At 40.4% G+C, this 22,177-nt stretch overlaps 1 protein-coding gene across 4 annotated transcripts in view; it reads left to right on the top strand.

Moving 5' to 3' along the window:
- Positions 1–22,177, top strand: part of IKZF1 (IKAROS family zinc finger 1) — a 139,050-nt gene that overhangs the window by 98,759 nt on the left and 18,114 nt on the right. For 2 of the 4 annotated variants that reach the window (XM_038760289.1, XM_038760288.1), the window contains exon 4: positions 19,112–19,279. In XM_038760289.1, coding sequence (XP_038616217.1) covers positions 19,112–19,279 — 168 coding nt within the window. Of the gene's footprint in view, positions 1–4,199; positions 4,260–12,521; positions 12,783–19,111; positions 19,280–22,177 lie in introns of all 4 variants that reach the window. The other 2 variants (XM_038760290.1, XM_038760287.1) reach the window with 2 other exon arrangements.

The following is a 22,177-nucleotide window of genomic DNA, read 5'->3' as shown; positions in this document are numbered from 1 at the left end:
TCAAACCATTTAAAGCAGGTTAATAAGACCAATGGCCTGGATGTGACTGAAAGGCTCCTGGAATTTAAAGACTGCATATGCAGGAACATACATTCAAGCATATACGTATGTTATTCTGGACATAGAAGTCTTATAGTACACTTTCTGAAAAAGAACTATGAATCTTCCCTTGACTTTAGTGTGAAAAAAGGATTGAAATGTTTTTAGCTTCTCTAACTGAAGTAAAAAGTTGTAGAACCATTCATACACTGAATGCAATTTGAGGTAAAGTGTAAATAAGGTGTCATTTCTACATTATTATTTTCCAGATCTCTTTCAATTTAATTATAATGATAGTAAAATTACATGCTAAGATAGTCAGTAAAACACCGTGACAGGAGCCGTTGAAAAACATTAGTGAAATCTTTCTGCTATTCAACAATACTTTTCCCAACCTGACTCTAAATTTCATATGGAAGAATCAACTTCTTTCTAGGGATAACTGATTTTTAAAGTAAGGTTCCGGAAACTTGGGGCTTGGAAACTCTCTCTCCCTCCCCAGTTAACCTCACTGTGGCTCTGGTTTCTTCTGCTGGGAGGAGAGAGAGCTTTGGAGAAAAGAACTCTCTTCTAGTCCACTGGTGCTCCAGTTCCCACACTCCCAGGTTCCCCGGCTTGGCTTTATCGGTGCAGCGTAGTTTCACAGACACTGGACTCCTCTGGTCAGAGCCAAGGTTCTAGCACAGGTTTTTCATGTCTTCTGTCCTCAGCCTTTTCCTCCAAAGAAAGCTGCAGTTAACTAGGATAAAGTGATGGACATATTTTTCAAGTCCCCAATGGGTATACCATTTTTGTCCAGGAATGTCTTGATGTCTTGATTGGGTCCTTAGCCCAATTCTCTGTATTTTCTCCCCCTTTGTGAATTTGGCTCTTTGGGAGAAGTGTTCAATTTACTCCTACTATGAGGGAGCAATTTATAGCAACACATTAATTTCCCGTCTTCTCCTTCTCCCTTTCCCCACTGTCTCCTCTACCGTCTTTTCCTTCCTCTCCTTCTTTTCCCTGCCCCTTAAAAACCCACACTTAAATAATTTTGGTATTTGTTAACTACTTACTATGTGCCAAGCACTGCACTAAGCACTGTAGGGTAAATAGGAAATTAGTCCCACATGGGGCTTACAGTCTAAGTAGGAGGGAGAACAGGTATTGAATCCCCATTTTGCAGATGAAGGAACTGAGGCATGGAGAATTTAAGTGACTTGCCCAAGATCACACAGCAGACAAGTGGCAAATCTAGGATTTGAACCCAGGTCCACTGAGTTCCAGGCCCATGCTCTTACTCATACTCCCTCACAGTACCTGACCAAGTTCAACACCCCCACACAAACAGATTTGAGAAAATTGCATCTTTGTCACTTGGTGGTTGGGAAATGAGCTATAAGCTCATTGTGGGCAGGGAATGTGTTGGTTTATTGTTGTATTGTGCTTGGTACAGTGCTTTACACACAGTAGGTGCTCAATAAATATGATGAATGAATGAATGAATGAGAATATTAACATCCTTCCTATCTTACTATCGGAGAATTTGCTTCACCCTGGGAAAATAAGGCTCAATGTGCTTTTTGCCATAGCAAATGTCATAGTTCTTATGCAGAGCCACAGAATTTGCATGCTTTCCCAGTAAAAGGATATCTGTTACTGGACAGTGTATGTTATAAAATGGAATAATCTCAGTCTCCAGTGACTGTGCACAATTCCCTTCAGATTTTGCATAATGAACAGTATTCTTCCTCTTCTGAAGTATGGAGTTGTCGTGATCTGAGCACCAGTAAAACTTGGTTTCCAGCTGGCCATCACTAGTATGGAGTGAATAACTTTATAACTTTATAAAAAACTTTATAAAAGACTTTATAACTTTATAGCACTTAGAACAGTGCCCCAGCGCTTAGAACAGTGCTTCCAGTGCTTAGAACAGTGCTTCACATATAGTAAGCACTTAACAAATGCCATCATTACTATTATAATTGTTACCTCATTTGGAGGCTGATTAGCCTGAGTTGTTAGGTATTTTTCCATGACCTAAAGTCTAAAAGCTGAAAATAAAATGGTTAGTTTGAAGGAAATTGAACAAAAATTTACTCATTTTACACTTTCAAGGAAAACGTTAGAGTGCCATCATAGAGAGCTCATTAAGGAAATTCGCTAGAACTTACTGTATTCTGTTAAAGAATGCATTTCATTGGTAGTGAACTAGAAAAATTTACCAAATCTACCCACTTCAGAAGCAGTAACCATAATCCACTTACTTTATTGTTCCAAAATCAAGATGATGCTGGATTTTTAAAATATAAAGTTTCCTAAAATTTTAAAGCCATGGGAAATAAAGCCATTCGTACCTCCTCCTTTCTTTTGGAAAAAAACAAACCCAAAAGAGAAATTTGGGGAAAAATTTAAATGTCGGCAAGTCAACACTGGAGAAGCAGCGTGGCTCAGTGGAAAGAGCACGGGCTTGGGAGTCAGAGGTTGCGGGTTCAAATCCCGGCTCCGTCACTTGTCAGCTGTGTGACTTTGGGCAAGTCACTTCTTCTCTGGGCCTCAGTTACCTCATCTGTAAAATGGGGATGAAGACTGTGAGCCCCACGTGGGACAACCTGATTACCTTGTATCTACCCCAGTGCTTAGAACAGTGCTTTGCACATAGTAAGCGCTTAATTAAAAAAAAAAACCTCATCAGGGATCCCCCTTTGTACATCTCACATTTTTTTTTTCTTTAATGGACAGCTTTCATTGCTTTTTTGCTTTACCTGTGTGCAGAAGAAAGGCTAGGATGTTACTTTTAGGTATCAGGTGCCAAAATGGAAAAAGATAGCAATTAACAAACCCATAAAATTCTCCCCGTAACCAGTGGTCCATCATAAATCATTAATAGGCCTGAGCAAGAGAGCAGGCGGGTATCTGAAAAGCCAGGTTGGATGGCAAACATTTCTCTGGAGCTTGTCACTTAGAAGAGAAAAGGAAAAAGATATATGGTCAGACAGCTCAAGGATGGGTAATTATCTAACCAAGTCTTTCCTCAAGCTATTCATTACTCTTCACTGGTTTGCGACACATTAATGCCAATACTGGAAATTTGTCATAAAATGGTATTAAGTAGAAGTGAGGGCAATCAGTAATAACAATAATAATGATTTGTAAAATGCTTCTGTGTGACAGTGTGCTAAGTGCTGGGGTAGGTAATAATAATGATGGTATTTGTTAAGCGCTTACTATGTGCGAAGCACTGTTCTAAGCCCTGAGGGGCTACAAGGTGATCAGGTTGTCCCACGTGGGGCTCAAAGTCTTAATCCCCATTTTACAGAAGAGGTAACTGAGGCACAGAGAAGTTAAATAGCTTGCCCAAGGTCACATAGCTGACAAGTGGCAGAGCCAGGATTCAAACCCATGACCTCCAACTCCCAAGCCTGTGCTCTTTCCTCTGAGCCACGCCGTTTACAATCAGATCAGACACAATCCCTGTTCCACAGGGCGTTCACAGTATAAGGGGAGGGAGAACAGATTTTTTACCATATTTTATAGGTGAGGCAATCACTCCAAGCAGGCCTGTATTGATCTGTTCGTTTTCCAAGATATTGTACTGTTTGAACTAAAAAAATGATGTTTTCCAGCCTTAGCTGGATAGCTCGACAGAATTATGAGCAGGGATATGAATCCCTTAAAATCTTCCTTTATAAACTGCCTGCTAAATAATTCTTCTTTCCTCTCTTTCCCTTTCCACAGGAAACCCATTTTGGTCAAATACCTAGGTTCGCGGGTGGTACAACAATAACTGAGCAGATTTCCCTCTCCCTTCCTCTAATGCGTTTTTTGAAATGGGTCTAATCTTCCCTAGAATTTGCTTCCTGACTTGTACTGTTTGACAAAAGAGAACCCAAAGAAGTTTGAGGTCTTGAAAGATGCTTCAGAAAACAACTTTGGAAGACCATTTTCAGAAATGAAATTGCCCCAAGTCTAGATATTTGAGCATTGCTATCCTCTTTCTCTGTTTCCTGTGTTTGTCATTGATGCCTTTTCCTTGTTATTTATTGGGTGATTAAAACTACATGAGAGTGGTTTAGTTAGACAGTGTTATTTGTAGCAATAATAACTCCTATTTTAGATTTTTCACTATATTCCTCTAGCAATATCACAACCCAGCATCCTCTTTGCCTTCTTTATTTCAGCTGCATTTGGGGCTGAAGGCTTTAGGGATTTTCACGCAATAATTTCCAAATCTTTTTCTCGTAAGTATACTTTTACTTCCAGAAAATGGCAACATACTTCCATTTCAGACATGTTACTTCAATGCTCCGTATTACACATTTTTCATCATTTCACTGCTTACAACACCTAATTCCAAGTGAGCCAATAATCTAATAGCTTGTTTTTCCATAAATGTGTTTGCTTTTGATACAGAATTTAGCACAAATATTAAAATTGGAATACCAAATTGTACAGTATGTTTGTGTCTAAATCTGATTGGACAGATGTCTGTGTCTAAATTTCACAAAATGAAGGGTGGAGATAAGCGGTTGTTTAATCAATTTTATTACTCTTAGAAAATATGGAATATTTGTGCTAAATATTTTTTATGGTTTTAGATCCTGAATTATTGAGAAAATTGCCTCAATTATTCAATTTCTTTTGGTGAATTTAGTTTTATTCTTGATAATAAGCATCCATTTTTCTACAGTGCCTTTTTATTGTGGTATTTTATAATGTGATTTGGTTGTCGGGGGGTAAACAATACAGCACTATTTTTACATTTCTTCTCCAAAAGAACAAAGAATGACATTTGACCATTAAATCATTTAATCATCATATTCATTTAATACAAATAGTTTACAGGCATTAAGAAAAGTGTTTCCATTGCTCACTTTTAGTGTGTCTTACGCATTAACGTGAGTCCGTGAGTAAAATGCTATGAAGGAATCAGAAGAATAGGGTTGCATTAGTAATTATACTATCATTGTGATCATCATTTTATCTAATGGAGTACTTAATTTGGAACCTCGTAAAATATCTAAACTTCTGGATCAGTTATTCTGTCAGGGAGCAAGAAATGCTTTCATAAAGCCAGAGTTCTGAATGAGGCATGAAAACAGGAATATATGCCTCCCTCTGTCGACTCTCTAGTATTAATTTCTCTAACTGAAAAATAGGCTGCCATTTCAGCAGACATCGTACGATGTCTTGCTGTATAAACAAGCAATACTGAATGCAGTAAGGCTGGGAACATGCTGAATATTCTCTTTTTGATGTCATTGAACCAAAAAAGTGTAATTTCAGTTCAGTCCCATTATTGACATTACTAAATGGGAAAGGACGCAGCTAAAAAGAAAATACATTATTGCAACCTTCTTTGAATGGATATTTCAAGGAGTAGAGATTGTTACTCAAAAATGCCACTTTAATTGGTCAAGTGAACTATGTAATTAAGAGGCACAAGTGTATCGCCACATCAGAACTGGAGCCACAGACTTAGGTAGCAGACTTAAAATTAATTCATTCAATTGTATTTATTGAGCACTTACTGTGTGCAGAGCACTGTCCTAAGCACTTGGAAAGTACAATAATACAGGACTGGAGCATGATCCCTCTTCATGTCAATCAAACAACCAGACAATCAGTAGTCTGGCAGACCAACATTCTCCCTATCTTCAAGGCCCTACTAAAAGCATATCTCCTCCAGGAAGCCTTCCCTGACTAACTTCTCATCTCCCCACCTTATTCCAACTCCCTTCTGCATTGCCTAAGCACTTAAATCGGAATTCCTTGAGCACTTTGATATTCATCCCACCCCGACCCCTAAAGCACTTATGTACACATCCTTACACTCTGTCACTTGCCTCCCAATCTGTACTTTATTTTAATGTCTGTCTTCCCTGTTGGGAGTATAAATTCCTTGAGAGCAGGAGTCATGTCTGTTGTATTGTACCATCTCAGGTACTTAATACAGTGCTTTGCACACAGTTAGCTCTCAAGAAATACCATCGATTGACTGATTGATTGATGTCCAACTAAATATTTGGTACTGTTTCTACATACCAAATGCATACATATAGAAAGAACATAAGCACTTTTGTGCTTTTGTGCCACCCTCCACTTCTGTGGTGCCTTGACTAATTGATACCCTTTACCGTGGAAAGAGCATTGTCTTTGCAAATCTCAAATTCCTGTTCTTTGCTGGATAAATTCCTTCCTAACTTTCAGGATGTCCAAGTGTCTCATAAGGATGGGCCAAATCCAAAAGATTCATTTAGTTCCCCTGTGAAGGGACCTTCCAAATCAAAGCCAGTTCAATCTTCCAGCTTGAAATCTCCCCTTATATGACACCAGTCCATCACTGAAAGAGCAGGCTAACTGCAAAATGAATGGTCCCACACTCAACCAAACTCACATTTCTTCTCATATTTGAAGTATTCTTTCTACGATTCGCTTAGCCTCTACTCTCCTAGGAAACAGAATATATATGTGATCGATATGAGCCTCAGGATGTATAACTGTTCTTTTTCCAAGACGACATTACTAGCAGGGAGATTCCTCATCATCCCTGTTTGTGACCACAGCCCCTTCTACATTTAACAATCATAGAGTGGTAGGGAACTTTTTTTAGTCCCTTGTCTGTTTGGGATTGGTAATGAATTCCTAACTAGGTCATCTTAGAACTCAGCAAAGCACAGGGGCTTGAGCTACTCAAAGACCCATAATGGACTACACACTTAGGTAGGACTTTAAGGTTGAGCTGAAGGTTCTGTGGGGATCCTATAATCAGCAGGTTGTGCTCTTGAATTTTTTTTCCAGTAGTAGGTATGGGTCATGCTAAGCCATTTAGCCTGGTTTCCAGGAAGCCAATAAAATGCATTGCTAGATGGTTGGCAGGAGAGGAGGTAGCATGCTATGTTCATGGAAAGGGAAAATTTCTCCAAAACCTCAATCAATCAGCCAATCAATGAGCACTGCTTGCTGTGCCCTCACACTTTTCAAGGTCATCCTGCAACAAAATGCTTCTACCCAAGTTTCAGCATATTTTGTGTTGACACTCACACCTAACTCACCCTGAGTTAACTGGTCATATTAAGTAGATGAGAACCACAGAAGAGAATTCTACTAAGTCATAAGAAATATTCAGGATGCAGTTAAATGCATTGATATTTGGCTCAAAGGATAGAATAAAAGGATGTCCGCTGGTTAGAGCAAAAGATAGAATTCTATTTACAGCATTGGGCTGTGATAAAGAAAGCCCGCTTAGTGCCATAGTTCAACTTCTTTGGGAATAGAATTGGTGAAATGTGAGGCTTTGCATTTGAAAGCCTTTTGTATCTTGTAGTTTTCATCAAATGGAAAAGTGCCAAATGATTTTTTCAGTTTTATATTTACTCAGTATGCTAATATTTTTAAAATTCAATTCTTCCACACCAGAACATTACAGTGTTTTATCAATTTATTCTAACCTAGGTACATACATCCCTCCTTCCTCCTGATAATCTGGTTAGAATCACTAAATGTTCTACTAACTTCAGAGGTTACCCCCCATTTTGACTTCAGATGATCTTCTAGCATCACATCTTAAAGTATATTAACTGCCTTGGTAGCATCTTTCTAGCTGGGTGGTGCATAGGTGACTAGGTTCCACAACAGTCTGTTTAGAAGGACTGTAGTTGGAATTTTGCAGGCATTTCCAGTTTCCTTTTCAGGTCTGAATCAGCTCTTTCTCTTCTCTTCTTAGAGATGGTGGTTATCAGGATATCTTTGAAATCATTTAGCTTTTCCTCATATGTGGAAGAAAAGCTCACGGAGATAGCTGTGAAGCAGCATGGCCTAGTAACAAGAGCAAGGGCTTGTGAGTCAGAGGACGTGGGTTATAATCCCACTCTGCCACTTATCTGCTGTGTGGCTTTGGGCAAGGCACTAATTTCTCTGTGCCTCAATTACCTCATCTGTAAAATGGGGATTATGATTGTGAGTCCCAAGTGGGACAGGGATTGCGTCCAACCTGATTACCTTGTATCTATGCTTAACAGATACGCTTAAGCGCTTAACAGATACCATAGTGGAAGAAGCAGAACCTCCTTGTTTGTAGATTTCTGAAAGTACACCATTAGCTCTGGGTGCTTTTCCATTTTTTCATGACTTTTACTGGATTGGCAACTCCCTCAAAAACGGGTTAAGGTCTGATCACGGCAACATCTGAAGATTGAAATTTATTCATTGTCATATTTATTGGGCGCTCACTGTGTGCAAAGCACTGTACTGAGAGCAGAGCATTGTGGGAGCAAGCCTAAACAACTCTGTACCCCTGCCTTCTTCGCTAAAGGTCAGAACTGGAACGACCTCCTTCATTCCTTCAGGGGGGCATTTTGCCAATCTCGACCTGAATGGAGGTTTGTGTAGTCAGCAGTGAATGTGGATTGGAGAGCAGGACTTTAGTCAGCACATTCTGTGCCCCACTGGCTTGAAACCTATTAATATTATTATGGTATTTGTTAAGCTTTTACTATGTTCATTCATTCAATCATATTTATTGAATGCTTACTGTGTGCAAGGCGCTGTACTAAGCACTTGGGAAAGTACAATATAACAAACGGACACATTCCCTGCCCTCAGCAAGCTTTCATTCTAGATGGGGAGACAGACATTAATATTAATAAACACATAAATGAATTTCAGATATATAGAGATATTTACATATGTACTGGGGAATGGTAGGGAGGATGAATAGAGCAAGCCAGGGTGATGCAGAAGAGAGTGAGAGAAGAGGAGAAGGTGGCTTAGGCAGGGAAGGCTTCTTGGAGGAGATGTGCCTTCAATAAGGCTTTGAAGTGGGGGAGAGCAATTATCAGTCTGATATGAAGAGGAAGGGTGTTCCAGGCCAGAGGTAGGTTATGGGTGAGAGGTCAGCGCTAGATAGATGAGATTAGATGAGTGTCAAGCACTGTACTAAGATAGGTAGAGATTACCATCAGGGGTATTTATTGAGCACTTATTGTGTATAGAACACTGTATTAAGCACTTGGGAGAGTACAGTCCAACAAAGATGTATGCAAATCGTTCACAGTCCCTGCCCAACGTGAGGCTCACATTTTAAAGGGGAGGAAGAATAGGGCTTTTATCCCATTTTACAGCTGAGGAAACTGAGGCACAGATAAGTTCAGTGATTTGCCCAAGGTCCTACAGCGGCAATTGCCTGGGCTGGTATTAGAATCCAGGTCCCCAGATTCCCATGGGACTTTCCACTAAGCCACACTGCTTATGCTGCCTTCTGTTAGCTTCACCAGGCTCTTCGATCAATCAACTAATGGCATTTATTGAGTGTTTACTGTGTGCAGAGCACTGTGCTAAGCACTTGGGAGAGTAAACTATGACAGAGTTGGTAGATATAGTCCCTGCCCAAGAAGAGTTTGACCAAGCTGACTTCTTACTCCGTTATGGGGACAGACTTGTTTCTAGATGCCATTATAAGAGCAATAGAACTGTGGGATAAGGAGCCTATAAACACCCAAACTGCCCTCCCCTGTCAGCAGCATGGCTTAGTGGAAAGAGCCGGGGCTTAGGAGTAAGAGGACATGGGTTCTAATTCCAGCTCCACCACCTGTCTGCTGTGTGACCTTGGGTAAACTGCTTTACTTCTCTTTACCTCAGTTACCTCATCTGTAAAATGGGGATTAAGATTGTGAGCCCCATGTGGGACAATTTGCTTAACTTGTATCTACCCCAGCACTTAGAACAGTATTTGGCACATAGTTAGCACTTATTATTATTGCCAGCTGCCCATTGTCAGTTTTTTTTGGGGGGTGGGGGGGTTGTGGTATTTGTTTAGCACTTACTATGTGCCAGGTACTGTACTAAGCACTGGAGTAGATACAAGATAATCGAATTGGACACAGTCCCTATCCCACATAGGGCTCACAGTCCTAATACCCATTGTACAGCTGAGGTAACTGAGGCACAGAGAAGTGAAGTTCATTCAGTCATTCAAATCGTCATTTTTATTGAGTGCTTGCTGTGTGCAGAGCACTGTACTGAGCACTTGGGAGAGTACAGTACAACAACAGACACATTTCCTGCCCGTGATTTTACAGTCTAGACGATGAGATTACAGAGTAGAGGAAGTGACTTGCCCAAGGTCACACATCGGACAAGTGGCAGTGCGGGGATTAGAACCCAGGTCCTTCTGACTCCCAGGCCCATGGTCTATCCCCTGGGCCACTCTGGTTCTCTAACCACTAGGCCAGTTGCTTGCATCACATCCTGTTTCCTAGAAAACCAGCTCCATGCCAATCACCACCCCTTCAGGCCTCACCCTGTCTCCTTCTCAAAGAGCTTCTCCACCTTCCAGCGACGCCACTTATGGCAGCTTTGGGCATTTGCAAAAAAGCAGCATCTCTCCTGACCTGATGTCATTAGCATGATCGACTTTGCTGTGCTGCTCCAAGTCAGGAAGTACTGGGGGAACTGTGAAAAACAAAACTATGAGGCAAACAAAACCACACACAAAAACATTCAAGCAGCTAAGAAAGTTAAGAAACCCAGATTGGAGTTCCTAGCACCTGTGAACATACCAGCTCCTGAACAGTGTGCTGGATCAGGAGGATGCGATCTACTTTAACCGTCCTTTGGGTTCAAAACATTTCTGCCAATTAGGGACATCCCGAAGGATTCTGTCAAACTTCCTGGGGTATAGCAATATTTTTTCAGATGCCAAGCACCCGCCCCTTGTAATCAACGCAGCCACAACTTCATTCCGCAGTGCAGGGGATGGCGCATTTCCTGGTTAGGAAGGCTCACCTAGTCAAGCATCTGAACTGGCTTTTGCACTCCATGTGGTTTCCTTGCAACATAAGATGATTTTAAATGTTGCTCCAGGTTTCAACCCCACTGGTTTCTTCACAGGCAAAGCATGAGCCAAACCAACCCAGGCTTTCGAAACCTTGCTGCCGTTTAAAAAGAAATGTCAGTGCATTCATGGGCCGGTGAATCCTAGCACAAATGAAGACTTCTTGGAATGCATTTCTAATATGAAAACCACGGGTGCATCTTCTGTATCATAAAGTGTCCTCGAGAATAGCACCAAAAAATGTCTTTTCCCATAGTTTTCTCTGCCCACCTCAGAATTCCCTAAGCTTCAGGATAATCTACCCTCCATTTTGAACTTCTTCTCAGTACTCTCATCCATAGGTCAAACTTTTCATTTCAACAAACAGTATTTGGGTTCCGAATAAAGAGACCATTCTGGATTCAGTGCAGCGTTTTAATAGATGTAGGAAAATTAAAGCAATGCATTTACTTTTGAATAAGGGCTTCTGGAAGATTTAGCCTGATTGACTTGAAAATGCCCCCTCCAGACATTTTTCCCAACAGGAAAAATGTTTCCCATCAGACTGTTCCATCTCTGCCTCTGAATGAAGGACTTCCAGCTTAGCTACAGTTCCCCGAAGCAGTTCCCCTATCCTGGATGGGATTTCCATCACCACATTATGAGTCAATGCTTTAGAAAAGTGCAAATAAAATTCCATCAGTTTTCATTTGAAAGCAAAATATGTTAATGAACATTTTAAACCAAGTCTTTTCTACAAACGTGTCGTGATGAACCATACTAAAGAAGCACATTCCAAAGGATGTCTTCTGGGTTGTTCTCTCTCTAAGGAGCCATTTCAGAACTCTTAGTGTGATAGACATTCTAATCCCCCATTCAGCAGTCAAAAGAAGGCACTTGGATCAAAAATGTCCCACCTGTAAACTTCAGTCAATCAATCAATCGAATTTATTGAGGGCTTACTGTGTGCAGGACACTGAACTAAGCCCTTGGGAGAGTACAATACAACAATATAACCTGACACATTCCCTGCCCACAGTGAGTATTAACGGATCTGCCTAGACATTGTAAAGTTGCGACTTCAGTCAGTGAAAAACTTCTAGCACTGCCCTAGGTGCTAATCCTGAGGACATTCAAGTATATCGTGAAAATAAGGTTTTAGGATGAGAAATTTAGAGTTGAAATATTAAGGTTTTCTTTCAGAAACTTTTGTATATATGAATATCTCCTGAGATAAGTGGAATATAGGTATACCTATATGTCATATGCATTTGTATGGAAAGATGTCCCAAACTTAAAAAACAACCATAATCTTTGTGCTTGTTTGGCTCTGTTTTAAATGCTTCATGTGGGGAAAAAGTTTCAAGTGAGAACGTTTTAAGCAGGCTTCAGGTAAACCTGTGCCTTCCTATTACTTCGTGAGTAAATCCCTTGTTGGTTAACTCCACGAAGCATCCTTTAGAGGTAGGAGAAGAAACAGATTCATTTGATGCCTCCCACCCATCCCTGTTACCCCATGTCATTTGTTATCTGCACAGACAAAGCACATCAGTCCCTGCTGTCACTTAGATATGATGTTCATAAACTCTGCATAGTAGCCTTCTGCTTCAATTTGATTGTGTTTTTGCCCCTGATGTGTTTTTTTTTTTTTGCCATGAAACTGAGCGGCACCTTGTGTTGTTTCTTTCAGCCGGTAATGTTAAAGTAGAGACTCAGAGTGATGAAGAGAATGGGCGTGCCTGTGAAATGAATGGGGAAGAATGTGCGGAGGATTTACGAATGCTTGATGCCTCAGGAGAGAAAATGAATGGCTCACCCAGTGACCAAGGCGGCAAAGCTTTGGGCGGAGTTGGAGGCATTCGACTTCCTAACGGAAAGCTAAAATGTGATATCTGTGGGATCATATGCATCGGTCCCAATGTGCTCATGGTTCACAAAAGAAGCCACACTGGTAAGGCCTGGCAGTTTTTCCTTTAGCGGCCAACAAGTAGTCTTAGGAACAAGCCTATTGTGAAGAGTCCCCTTTGCATGCCTTGTATGTGCCCACTCATCAGTAGCCGTAGCCATTTGAATCTTCTTACTGATCCAGATCATTACGAGTTTAGATTGAAGCTGAGGATGTCTTCAAAAAATTGATTCGCTATACTTTTGAGTTTAAGTTCCAAAAAGTAAAAAAATCCGTGATGGTTCAAATTTAAACTGGTCATGGAAAGAGTTCCCCTTCATGGAATGGGTGTTATTCGTTTCCATTGTGTTATTTTGTTGGTGACTACACATAGACCCAAATCAAGAGATATTTAAAGTACTGTGTATGTAAGAACTGTTACTGAATTATGAGAGTCGGGATAAAATTTTAATTTCCTTACCTAGCCAAATCTGTGATTTTAGAAAGATTCTATAGGGGTAGTGTCATGTTAATTTTCTGAAGGGATTTTCAGGGGAGCTTCAGAATGTAGCTTGATATGAAGCTTAATGAATTGCATGAAACATTTGAGTGCCACTAAGATCTCCTTCCATAACACAAGAAACTAGCCCTGACAAAGAAGGTAATAGCCAACGTGTAGAGTGGGCAATCCAGGAGAGATAGCATTTTCAGCCTAGGCTGGCCAAGTGCTATTGCAGTTCTATTTGCTATGGAATAAGAGCCCGGATGTAATCATTGTGCCTGATCCGTAACTCATAAGACAGTAGTTATTCTTTCAAGGAGATTCCTGAGACTCAAGTTCATGTATCTAACTCTCAGTCAAGTTGATTGAATAGCACAATAATTTTCCAAGAGAATTGTCGAGTCATCAACACTAAGAGTGCTCAGGAGTGAATAAGATAAAATATTTATGGGTCAGTTTTTACCTTGAGCTTTATGCATGCTGATTACAACTCAAGCCACATTCTGTATTTGTAGAATCTCCCACTACTCATTGGGAGAGGCACAACAACCTGTGTCATTTTGGAGATCAGTAAGGGATTTATACTAATTTAAACAGACTTCAGTCACTGCTACGTCTAAAATTTAAGGCTAGATTGGCTGCTTACTGTTTAAAAAAAAACAGAAAGACTGTAGCATGTGTCTATCTCAAAGCCCAAGAGAGAAAAATATAGAGATAATACAGTTCTTCTTAAGACTTTCCCAGGAAGCGAGCAAAAATTCTTGGAAATTTCAAACCGGGTAGGCCTAAGTTGGAAATGCAGGAATCTGATAAAGTTCAAACTGTTAAAATGTGGCCCTTCTAGATGGGTCCAACACCTACTGCCTGCTTGCTCTGGCTGCTGTTTTCCTAGGAGCCACCAGCCTGGCCTGTGGGAAACAGAATCAGTATTGTACCAAACGAAGATCTACTCAAAGACAAAATTTGGAGGGAGAAAAAGAAATCATAAGAGGGAAGCTGGGATGGGGATCGGAGAAGATGATGCCACTAGAGTTCTTTCACTCAGTATGGAGTTAATTTCACTGAAGGTTTAACATTGCAACAGTTCTTTTTTGGGACCACCTGAGTTCCCCACTTATTGCATCTTAGTATTTAAGTAGTGACATAATATAGTCAGGGTAAACTGAATGATATGTTTGCTCAGAAAAGCAACAGGTAAAAATCTATTCAGCAGCAAAACTAAGCCCCTTACAAAATGCCAAGTGTTTTGACTGAGTTCTGAAAGTAATTGGGCAGGAAGATTTCCCAAACAGGCCACCTCATGTGGTATACACCGTGAGCACTTGACTTCAAATGAACCGACTAGAATCTGAATTTATATTGTATATAAAATTGAAACTTCTAAAATTAGCAAACTCTGCTTTGCTAAATATGCTCCTAAAATTATCCAGTAAAATGGATACATTGCATCCCCTTCTAACTAAAGAAATGTAATAGTAATACCATTTTTCCCTTTTGTGATGATATGAAAATTATGTGAAAATGGGATAGTTGGTGATAGACATTTAACGGAATCCACCGAAGCTTAATACATTCCTGATGAAGGAATAAACCTTGCAAATGAATTACTTTGCTGCTAATTCATGTAAAGCCTACATGTTCAGTGAAATTCTCTTAAATAAATATTTGATAAATGAATAAAATTCTGGCACACAAAATGCTGAAATATAATGACTGCCTGACCTGATAAAAGGAATAATTACATATAATGAATAAACCTGCCAAGTGTAGATAGCATAGTAGCACTTGCTATTTGCTATCACTTCTGCCCCCAAATAGCAATGACATTCCAAGTCCTTACCAATAGTCTTTACTTGTTTCAACCTACTGTTCAAGAAAAATTCAAGTCATGTGCTCTTGCCCCAAGTCTTTTAGTTGGTAGCAGATCTTAATTTTTTTTCCTAAATTAGCTTTTGGGGGAAACATTGAGAGATAGTTCACACTTGGCAATTGGAATCCGCAGCTTAGAGGGTCATCATCTGTTTCATTTTCTCTCACCAATTTCCATCCACTGTCAGCTATTGTACTTAATTTCCAGGGCAGGAATAGTAATCTGCCGGCTAGTCCATGTTTGTGAAGTGCATAAGTTAAAGTAAATTCCACCTGATTGCATCTGGGAGATCTAAGGGGTATATCTAGGTTAAGTCAGCTCTCAAGTTCTGAGGTACCTAGCCTGGGCTGTACACAGAAAGAGTCCCAGGAAGTAAAGTAGGATTCAAGAGGATTCTGAATCTGAATTGAAGAGCAGTTAAGCAGGCAATATAAAAAAGGGTCCAACTCAGCAAATTCCTTCACTTTTTTAGATTTGGGAATTTCATTCAACGATCAACCAGCTAGTTATTTCAAAAAGAATACTCCCCCTAAATTTGTGCCTGCCTTTTCACACATCGTAGTGTTGAAAATCCACCAGGAAACTCCCGCTGCCAGTTCCCTGGGGACTGGAGGGTGTGAGGCATTCCTGCCAAAGGCCCTGCTTTTTGAACATCTGTGCCCTTTGGGAAGTGCACTGTAGTCATGTGACTACTGACTACTGATTATCTTTTTTTTTTCAATTTTAGTATGCATTAATCACTGTTGCTCTGTTCCATGAATCCAGGTGCTTTTGCACTTCCATGCAATTTTACACCTTTGCCTTGGGATTATCATGTATTAAAACATAATAAATAAAACATATTCATAAAATATATAGATGGTCCAGGCCATCTTTATTATCTGAAGGTGAGTCTAAAAGTAACCTTTTTTAGTGTGAGGTAGTGCGAAATATATGCTGTGAACATGGCATATGGTTCCCCAATTAAATATACAAAAGCAAACAAGTGCTTTGTTTTTAACAGCTGTAGTAGCAATGGAACAGTTGCCCTGGCTAGCAAAGTCACAAGTGAAAATTTTCCCAGTGGATCTGATTTCACTACAAATAAAGCACATTCTTCAGTGGTGTCATTTTCTCGAATCCAGAGAATGTGCTCTGCAAATAATATATTTTGGTTTTAATCAATAAATAGATCTTGGCTCACAGATCTCAAGAGATGTGTCAGTAGGCTATTGTAAAGCTGTAGACTTGGAGTAATTTCATAAAGTTCAATCTGATAATAAAATAGCATTATAGAACAAGTTAAACTATATACCTCTACACCTATGGCTTACTAAATTGAGGAATAGTAGTAGAGCTGGACCAATGTCTATTAAATATTGACAAACAGACATAGTTAGGGAGCACGCTCTCAAACCGTTTTCACACACACACACACACACACACACACACACACACAGACATGAAATATAATGCAATCCCAAAAGAGAAAAGAGACCTGTAACTTAAATATTTTTGAGAAATAGCTGCATAGAGAGTAACATTTAAAATGAAAATTCTTAGGAGTGCATCAAAACCATGCATATGTGAGCACTTAAAATCAAGCAAAGTTCCAGTAAATCTTTCCAGCAGGAATGAGCAACAGTAGACAGTTAGCTAGAAATCCGAGAACAGTTAACCCATTTACTCAAATGAAAAGATAGATTTTACTTTCTAAGAAACTGGTGTCTGTCCTGCATGTTCTGTCTCGAAAGTTGACGTTTCAGACTGACATCATTCCTGTTTGAAGAAAGATTGGCCTCAATGCACATTACAGTTTTGCCTTTTTCCTCCAATTAGAAGATAGTGTGACCAAAAGTAGAGAGGAAAGTGCAACACGATTTGGGACAGAAAGTTGTCATTTTAAGCCACTTCACGTTTATGTTCTCTGGTCTTGGGTCACCCACCACAAGCCCTATATGAATCTGTAGGAATCCACCACATTTTTGATATGTATATTTTCATAACTTCAGATTCCTTAGCTGCCTTTCTTTCCCACACAACTTGAGGTTTCACCCTGTCATACTGAGAGTTGTGAGTTGGAGGCACATTTCATTTCCTCACCAAATGGGTCTCCCTGCATTCTTTGATCATCTTTCTTTTCTGTCCACTTGCTGAATTTAGAAGGGGCTGGGGTGAGTGACAGAAAATGCTGCTGTTCAAAAATGAACTCTTTTGACTGGAGGTACTCGGTGTGCTCGAAAACATCTATTGTATAAATCCACTGACCATGGAGACCTTCAATTTGTGCTCAGAGATTTCAGAATCACATCATGGGCCAGATTGGAAGTCACCAGGGAGACCTTCAATTTTGAGGTCCATTACAGTTAGCCATTTCCCCAGTGGTCTGACCTCAAATCTTCCCTGGCTACTTGGAAAAGTTCCATCCTAAAATTATGCCTTTGGAGGTAGAGTTTTCAGAAAACATCCCCAGAAGTGTACCCACAGAGATTCTGACTTTCCAGAAGTGAAGGAATTCAGCTCCGCCTAGGCAATAGCTCATCACATTTTAAAACATGATCCCTCAGGTATTTCAGGTGCCACTGAAACTTTAAACCTCTGCAGGCCTTTGTTAATTTTATCAGCTGGTGCTTGGTGCTATTCTGTTGAATCAAACCAAGAGGACTTTTCTCTGGTTGACTACTGTAGACCAATCCAAAGAGAAACAAATGGGATAGATACCTAGTATCTTGGTTTGCTGGTAATTTATTGCAAACAATTTAAAGAAGCACTTTGTCACCATAATAAAACATCTACTTCAAAGAAGTATAAATTTGAACGTGGCACTGTCAGAAACAAATATTTCTTGTGACTTAAGGGTCGAATAGTAAAATGGCCAGGAATTTTATTTTCAAGGTGTTCGACACAGTAGCCAGGACCACTTTATGCAGCAGCAGAAGCATTTCAATCCTTGCCTTGTTTAAATTTCACTAGGGATCATTTTGGGTTATCCCTGTAAGAAGGAGATCACACTGGGAGTGCTTATTTAAATTGGCCCCTCCCCCCTAAAAAAAAGGTACAAATAATTTGGACCTGCTGAAGCACATCAAGTTACAAAGAGCAATAATTTTAAAATCACTATTTAAATTTTAGTATTAGGAATATCACTTTCTCCCTTGATAATGTTCACCTGTTAGGCAAAGGATGTCCATGTCTAGCAAAATCTTAAAGGTTTGGGGTTTACTTTGAAGTGGAAAAAGGAAAAGCACAATAATGCAGCCCATAAGGGGGGGTCAGTGGTATTTATGGGAGATAGTTTCTTTGGCACCACCTGAAATTCTCATTTTATTTTTGCTCTTTATCTCTCTCTCTCTCTCTCTCTCTCTCTCTCTCTCTCTCTCTCTCTCTCTCTGTGTGTGTGTGTGTGTGTGTGTGTGTGTGTGTCTCTCTCCCTCTATCTCTTCCTGATTTAGCTGCTTAGGGACAGACAGGTAATGGAGAAGAAATTGAAAGGGAAAATACGGGAAAATGTAAATGAAAAGAAGTTATTATAACTGTTATAATGAAGTGCCTTTCATTTAAATATAAGAATGTAACGCTGAAATGAACTTGTGATCCTGAAATGCATTTTTAATGAGTTTCCTTTTTATTTTGCTGCTTCAGTGGCATATTTTAAAGACCCTTTGAAAAAAGCCACATTAAAAACCCCACCAAATGCCACAACACGCAAAATTGGATATTGGTTTATTCCAAAACTGCTGATCAGGAAGAGTGGCTCTTCAACACAAAATGTTGCAGTCACTTTATTTAAATGAGTTTGAATTTGCATTGTGATGTGCCATTCTGATTTAGAAAAAAAAAATTAGATTTTCAGATCAAATTGACCCAGCCAGTGAAGCGTTAAGAAACTGGCAGGTTTAGTCTGAAAGCCTCATGTTCTATCAAACCTGCAGCCGGTGGAAGTCATAGTGCACTAGGGGAAAAACAACTTTCTCACTGAAATCTTTCTGTTGTTCCTGTGTTAAGATCTTTGTTCTCACGTATTTCTTCTTTTCCTTTTCGTAGGAGAGCGTCCTTTCCAGTGCAATCAGTGTGGAGCCTCTTTTACTCAGAAAGGCAACCTCCTCCGCCATATCAAGCTGCATTCTGGCGAGAAGCCCTTTAAGTGTCACCTCTGCAACTATGCCTGTCGCCGGAGGGATGCCCTCACGGGACATCTCAGGACTCATTCAGGTAGGTCGTCCAGAGGACACTGTGCAACCCTAAGTCTCAGCCTCTTTCATGCTCTGGCCTGTGGTGAGCATGCTCCTCACCCCTGAGTTTGCCGCTTGCCTTCATTTCAAAGACAAAACCTCAGCCACAGATTCCTAGAATCTTCCAGCCGACTGCAAAAGGAGCAGCTCGAGGATTCAGCCGGGCGTGAGGATTCTTTCCTTGCAAGGATCTTTCCTTGGCGTTATCCTCAACTCTTGGCATTATCTTTGACTCATCTCTCTCATTCGACTCCACACAGTCAATCTGTCACCAAATTCTGTCGGTTCTACCCTCACAAAATTGCTAAAAGCCTCCCTTTTCTCTCCATCCAAACTGCTACTCAGCTGACCCAGGCACTTTTCCTGTCCCACCTTGACCACTGCATCAGCCTCCTTACCACTCAGCCTCTGCTTTCCCCCAGATCCAGTCCACCTGCTGGCCAGATCATTTTTCTAAAAAAAATTCAATCTATGTTTCTCACTCCTCAAGTATCTCCAGTGGTTGTCCGCTCACCTCCTCATCCAAAAGAAACTCCTTCCCAGTGGCTTTTAAGTACTCAGTCAGTTCTTCTCTCCCTTCTGCATTACCACTCTGAATTCCTACTACAACCTAGTACACATTCTTTGCTCCTATAATGCCAGCGTATTCAATGTACCTCCATCTTGTCTATCTTGCCTCCGACCCTTTGCTCACATCCTCCCTCTGGCCTGAAATTCCATCCCCCTCCATACACAACAGACCACCATTCTCCCCACTTTCAAAATTTCAATAAAATAACATTGCCCCCAAAAGGCCTTCTCCAATTAAGCCTTTTTCCCCCATTTCCTCTCCCTTCTGTGATACCTAAGTACTTTTCTTTGTACCCTTGAAGCACTTGATGTTCACCTTACCCTGAGCCTCACTGATTGTATATAGCCATCATCTAATGTTTGTTTCCCCCTTTAGACTGTAAGCTCCTTGTATCTGCCAACTCTGTTGTACTCTCCCCAGCATTAAGTGCAGTGCTCTGCCCTCAGTAAGTGCTTAATAAATACCACTGATTGATTGATTGTAAGAGGTAAGCTTTACTTGAGCTTGATCATCTCCTCCTGATCCTGAAAAATTAATTTCTCTCCAGCTGCATCATGGAGCCAGAGTGGTTAGGAATTTGAAGTACATGGGGTATAGCACTTCCGGAAATTCCTCCTGTACTTCCAAGAACTGTTGAGTTCTGAGTAAACATTTCAGTTTTTCTACATTCAGGCCCAGGTTTCACCTTTCCCATTGCAATCCATAGGAGCTTTGGGGGTTGGGAAATTTGGGAATTTCCAGGAATACAGCAAATGTCTACGCCAGTGACACTGAAGGTGATTATTGCTGGACCTTGCTATTTAAATACTTGGTTCATCAGTAAAGGGGAAAACTCCAGACCTCAGAGTCAATAGCCACCTTCTAACCACATTCTGGGGTATTGGTTAAAAAGAGAGCCGAGGCTCTCTGTCATATGAGAAATAAGCCTGAGATAGCAGACTCTTTGCTGTGTTGACCAATGCCCTGCTAATTGTTTCAAGAGACGATGCTGATAAGATGTAGCTCTGAGCTACACCATCTGAGGAATTGCATTAAGACTTCTCAAAATCTATATGCACTCACTATGGATCTATTCAGCACATACGTCTCTAATTAAGTCAAGTCATCAACCGTCTTAAAATAAGTATTCTGACAAACAACTGCCACGTGCATAGAAGATGAAGGGTCTATAGTATATTCAATCAATTGATCAATCAGTCAATCGTATCTATTGAGCGCTTACTGTGTGCAGAGCACTGAACTCTCCCTCTTGTCATTTATGCCTGATGTGATGGGGTTTGGAGGCAAATTTAAAGTTTCCCATCGAATGATAAATAATAGCAATATTGTGAAATGGCTCCTTTTGTAAAATGGGTGGGTGAGTTTAGCAGGGCTTCCTTTCTAGGAGAGATGAATGAACATGAAAACATCCAGAGGTGTGAGTCAGTGAAGTGGGCTGTGGCTTGGGACCTGGTGCAAACTCTGTTCTTTGAATTGTTGATGTTTGCTTAATTGGACAGAGAAAGAGGAGAGGGGACCCCATGGGAGATAAAGATGCTTGAGTGAGTGGGTGGGTGATGAAGGAGGGGGGTTGCCAAAAGGAACATAAACATAATCCTCATCGTGCTCGTTTCCTTGCACTAAAGACTTCCTGGGCCTGGCTTGTGGCCCGTCTTCTGGCAGTGGCTTGGGAAAAGGAAAGGTGAGAAAGTGCTTTCTGGAGCATTTGCTCTCTGGCTGCTGATTTCTGCCCCCTCTTCTGGTAGGGAACCAGTGGAGGATGGTTGCAGAAAAAAATGAAGTGTCTCAGTTTCTAGTAGGTCTCACAGAATGTATACTGTAGTGGTTTATATTGGCATTTGGAGATCCCACTACCAAATTACTAGCAAAAATTGCATTAGAAAAGCCCACCACCATCTTGGTGTCCCAATAAAACTGAATTTTTCAAACGTATACCCAACCAGGATTTCCTTTTACTAAATCTTAGCTTGGTTCTACAATTTACCACATGTAGTACAGGTAGTATAGTGGTAGAGGTAAATTAATAACATGTTTCATGTGTCTGTCATGTTATAAATGTCTGCCTTCAAAGTAAACACCTTTTTTGACCAGAACAAGCAACATTTCCTTATTAGTAAAGAATGTGGATTTAATATATTTATTTACTCACTCTGTCACTTACCATTTATTATATTACATTTATTACAATAACAACTAAATTCCTCTACCCTTCCAAATTTACTCTTCCACCTAACTCTCCTATGCCAGATAAAACCACCATCAACCTCACCATCTCTGAAGCTCAGAACTTGGGTATTATCCTCAATT

The sequence above is a fragment of the Tachyglossus aculeatus genome, chromosome 18 (genome assembly GCF_015852505.1).
Source record: "Tachyglossus aculeatus isolate mTacAcu1 chromosome 18, mTacAcu1.pri, whole genome shotgun sequence".
Classification (NCBI taxonomy): domain Eukaryota; kingdom Metazoa; phylum Chordata; class Mammalia; order Monotremata; family Tachyglossidae; genus Tachyglossus; species Tachyglossus aculeatus.
This window is presented reverse-complemented; position numbering and strand designations above follow the sequence as displayed.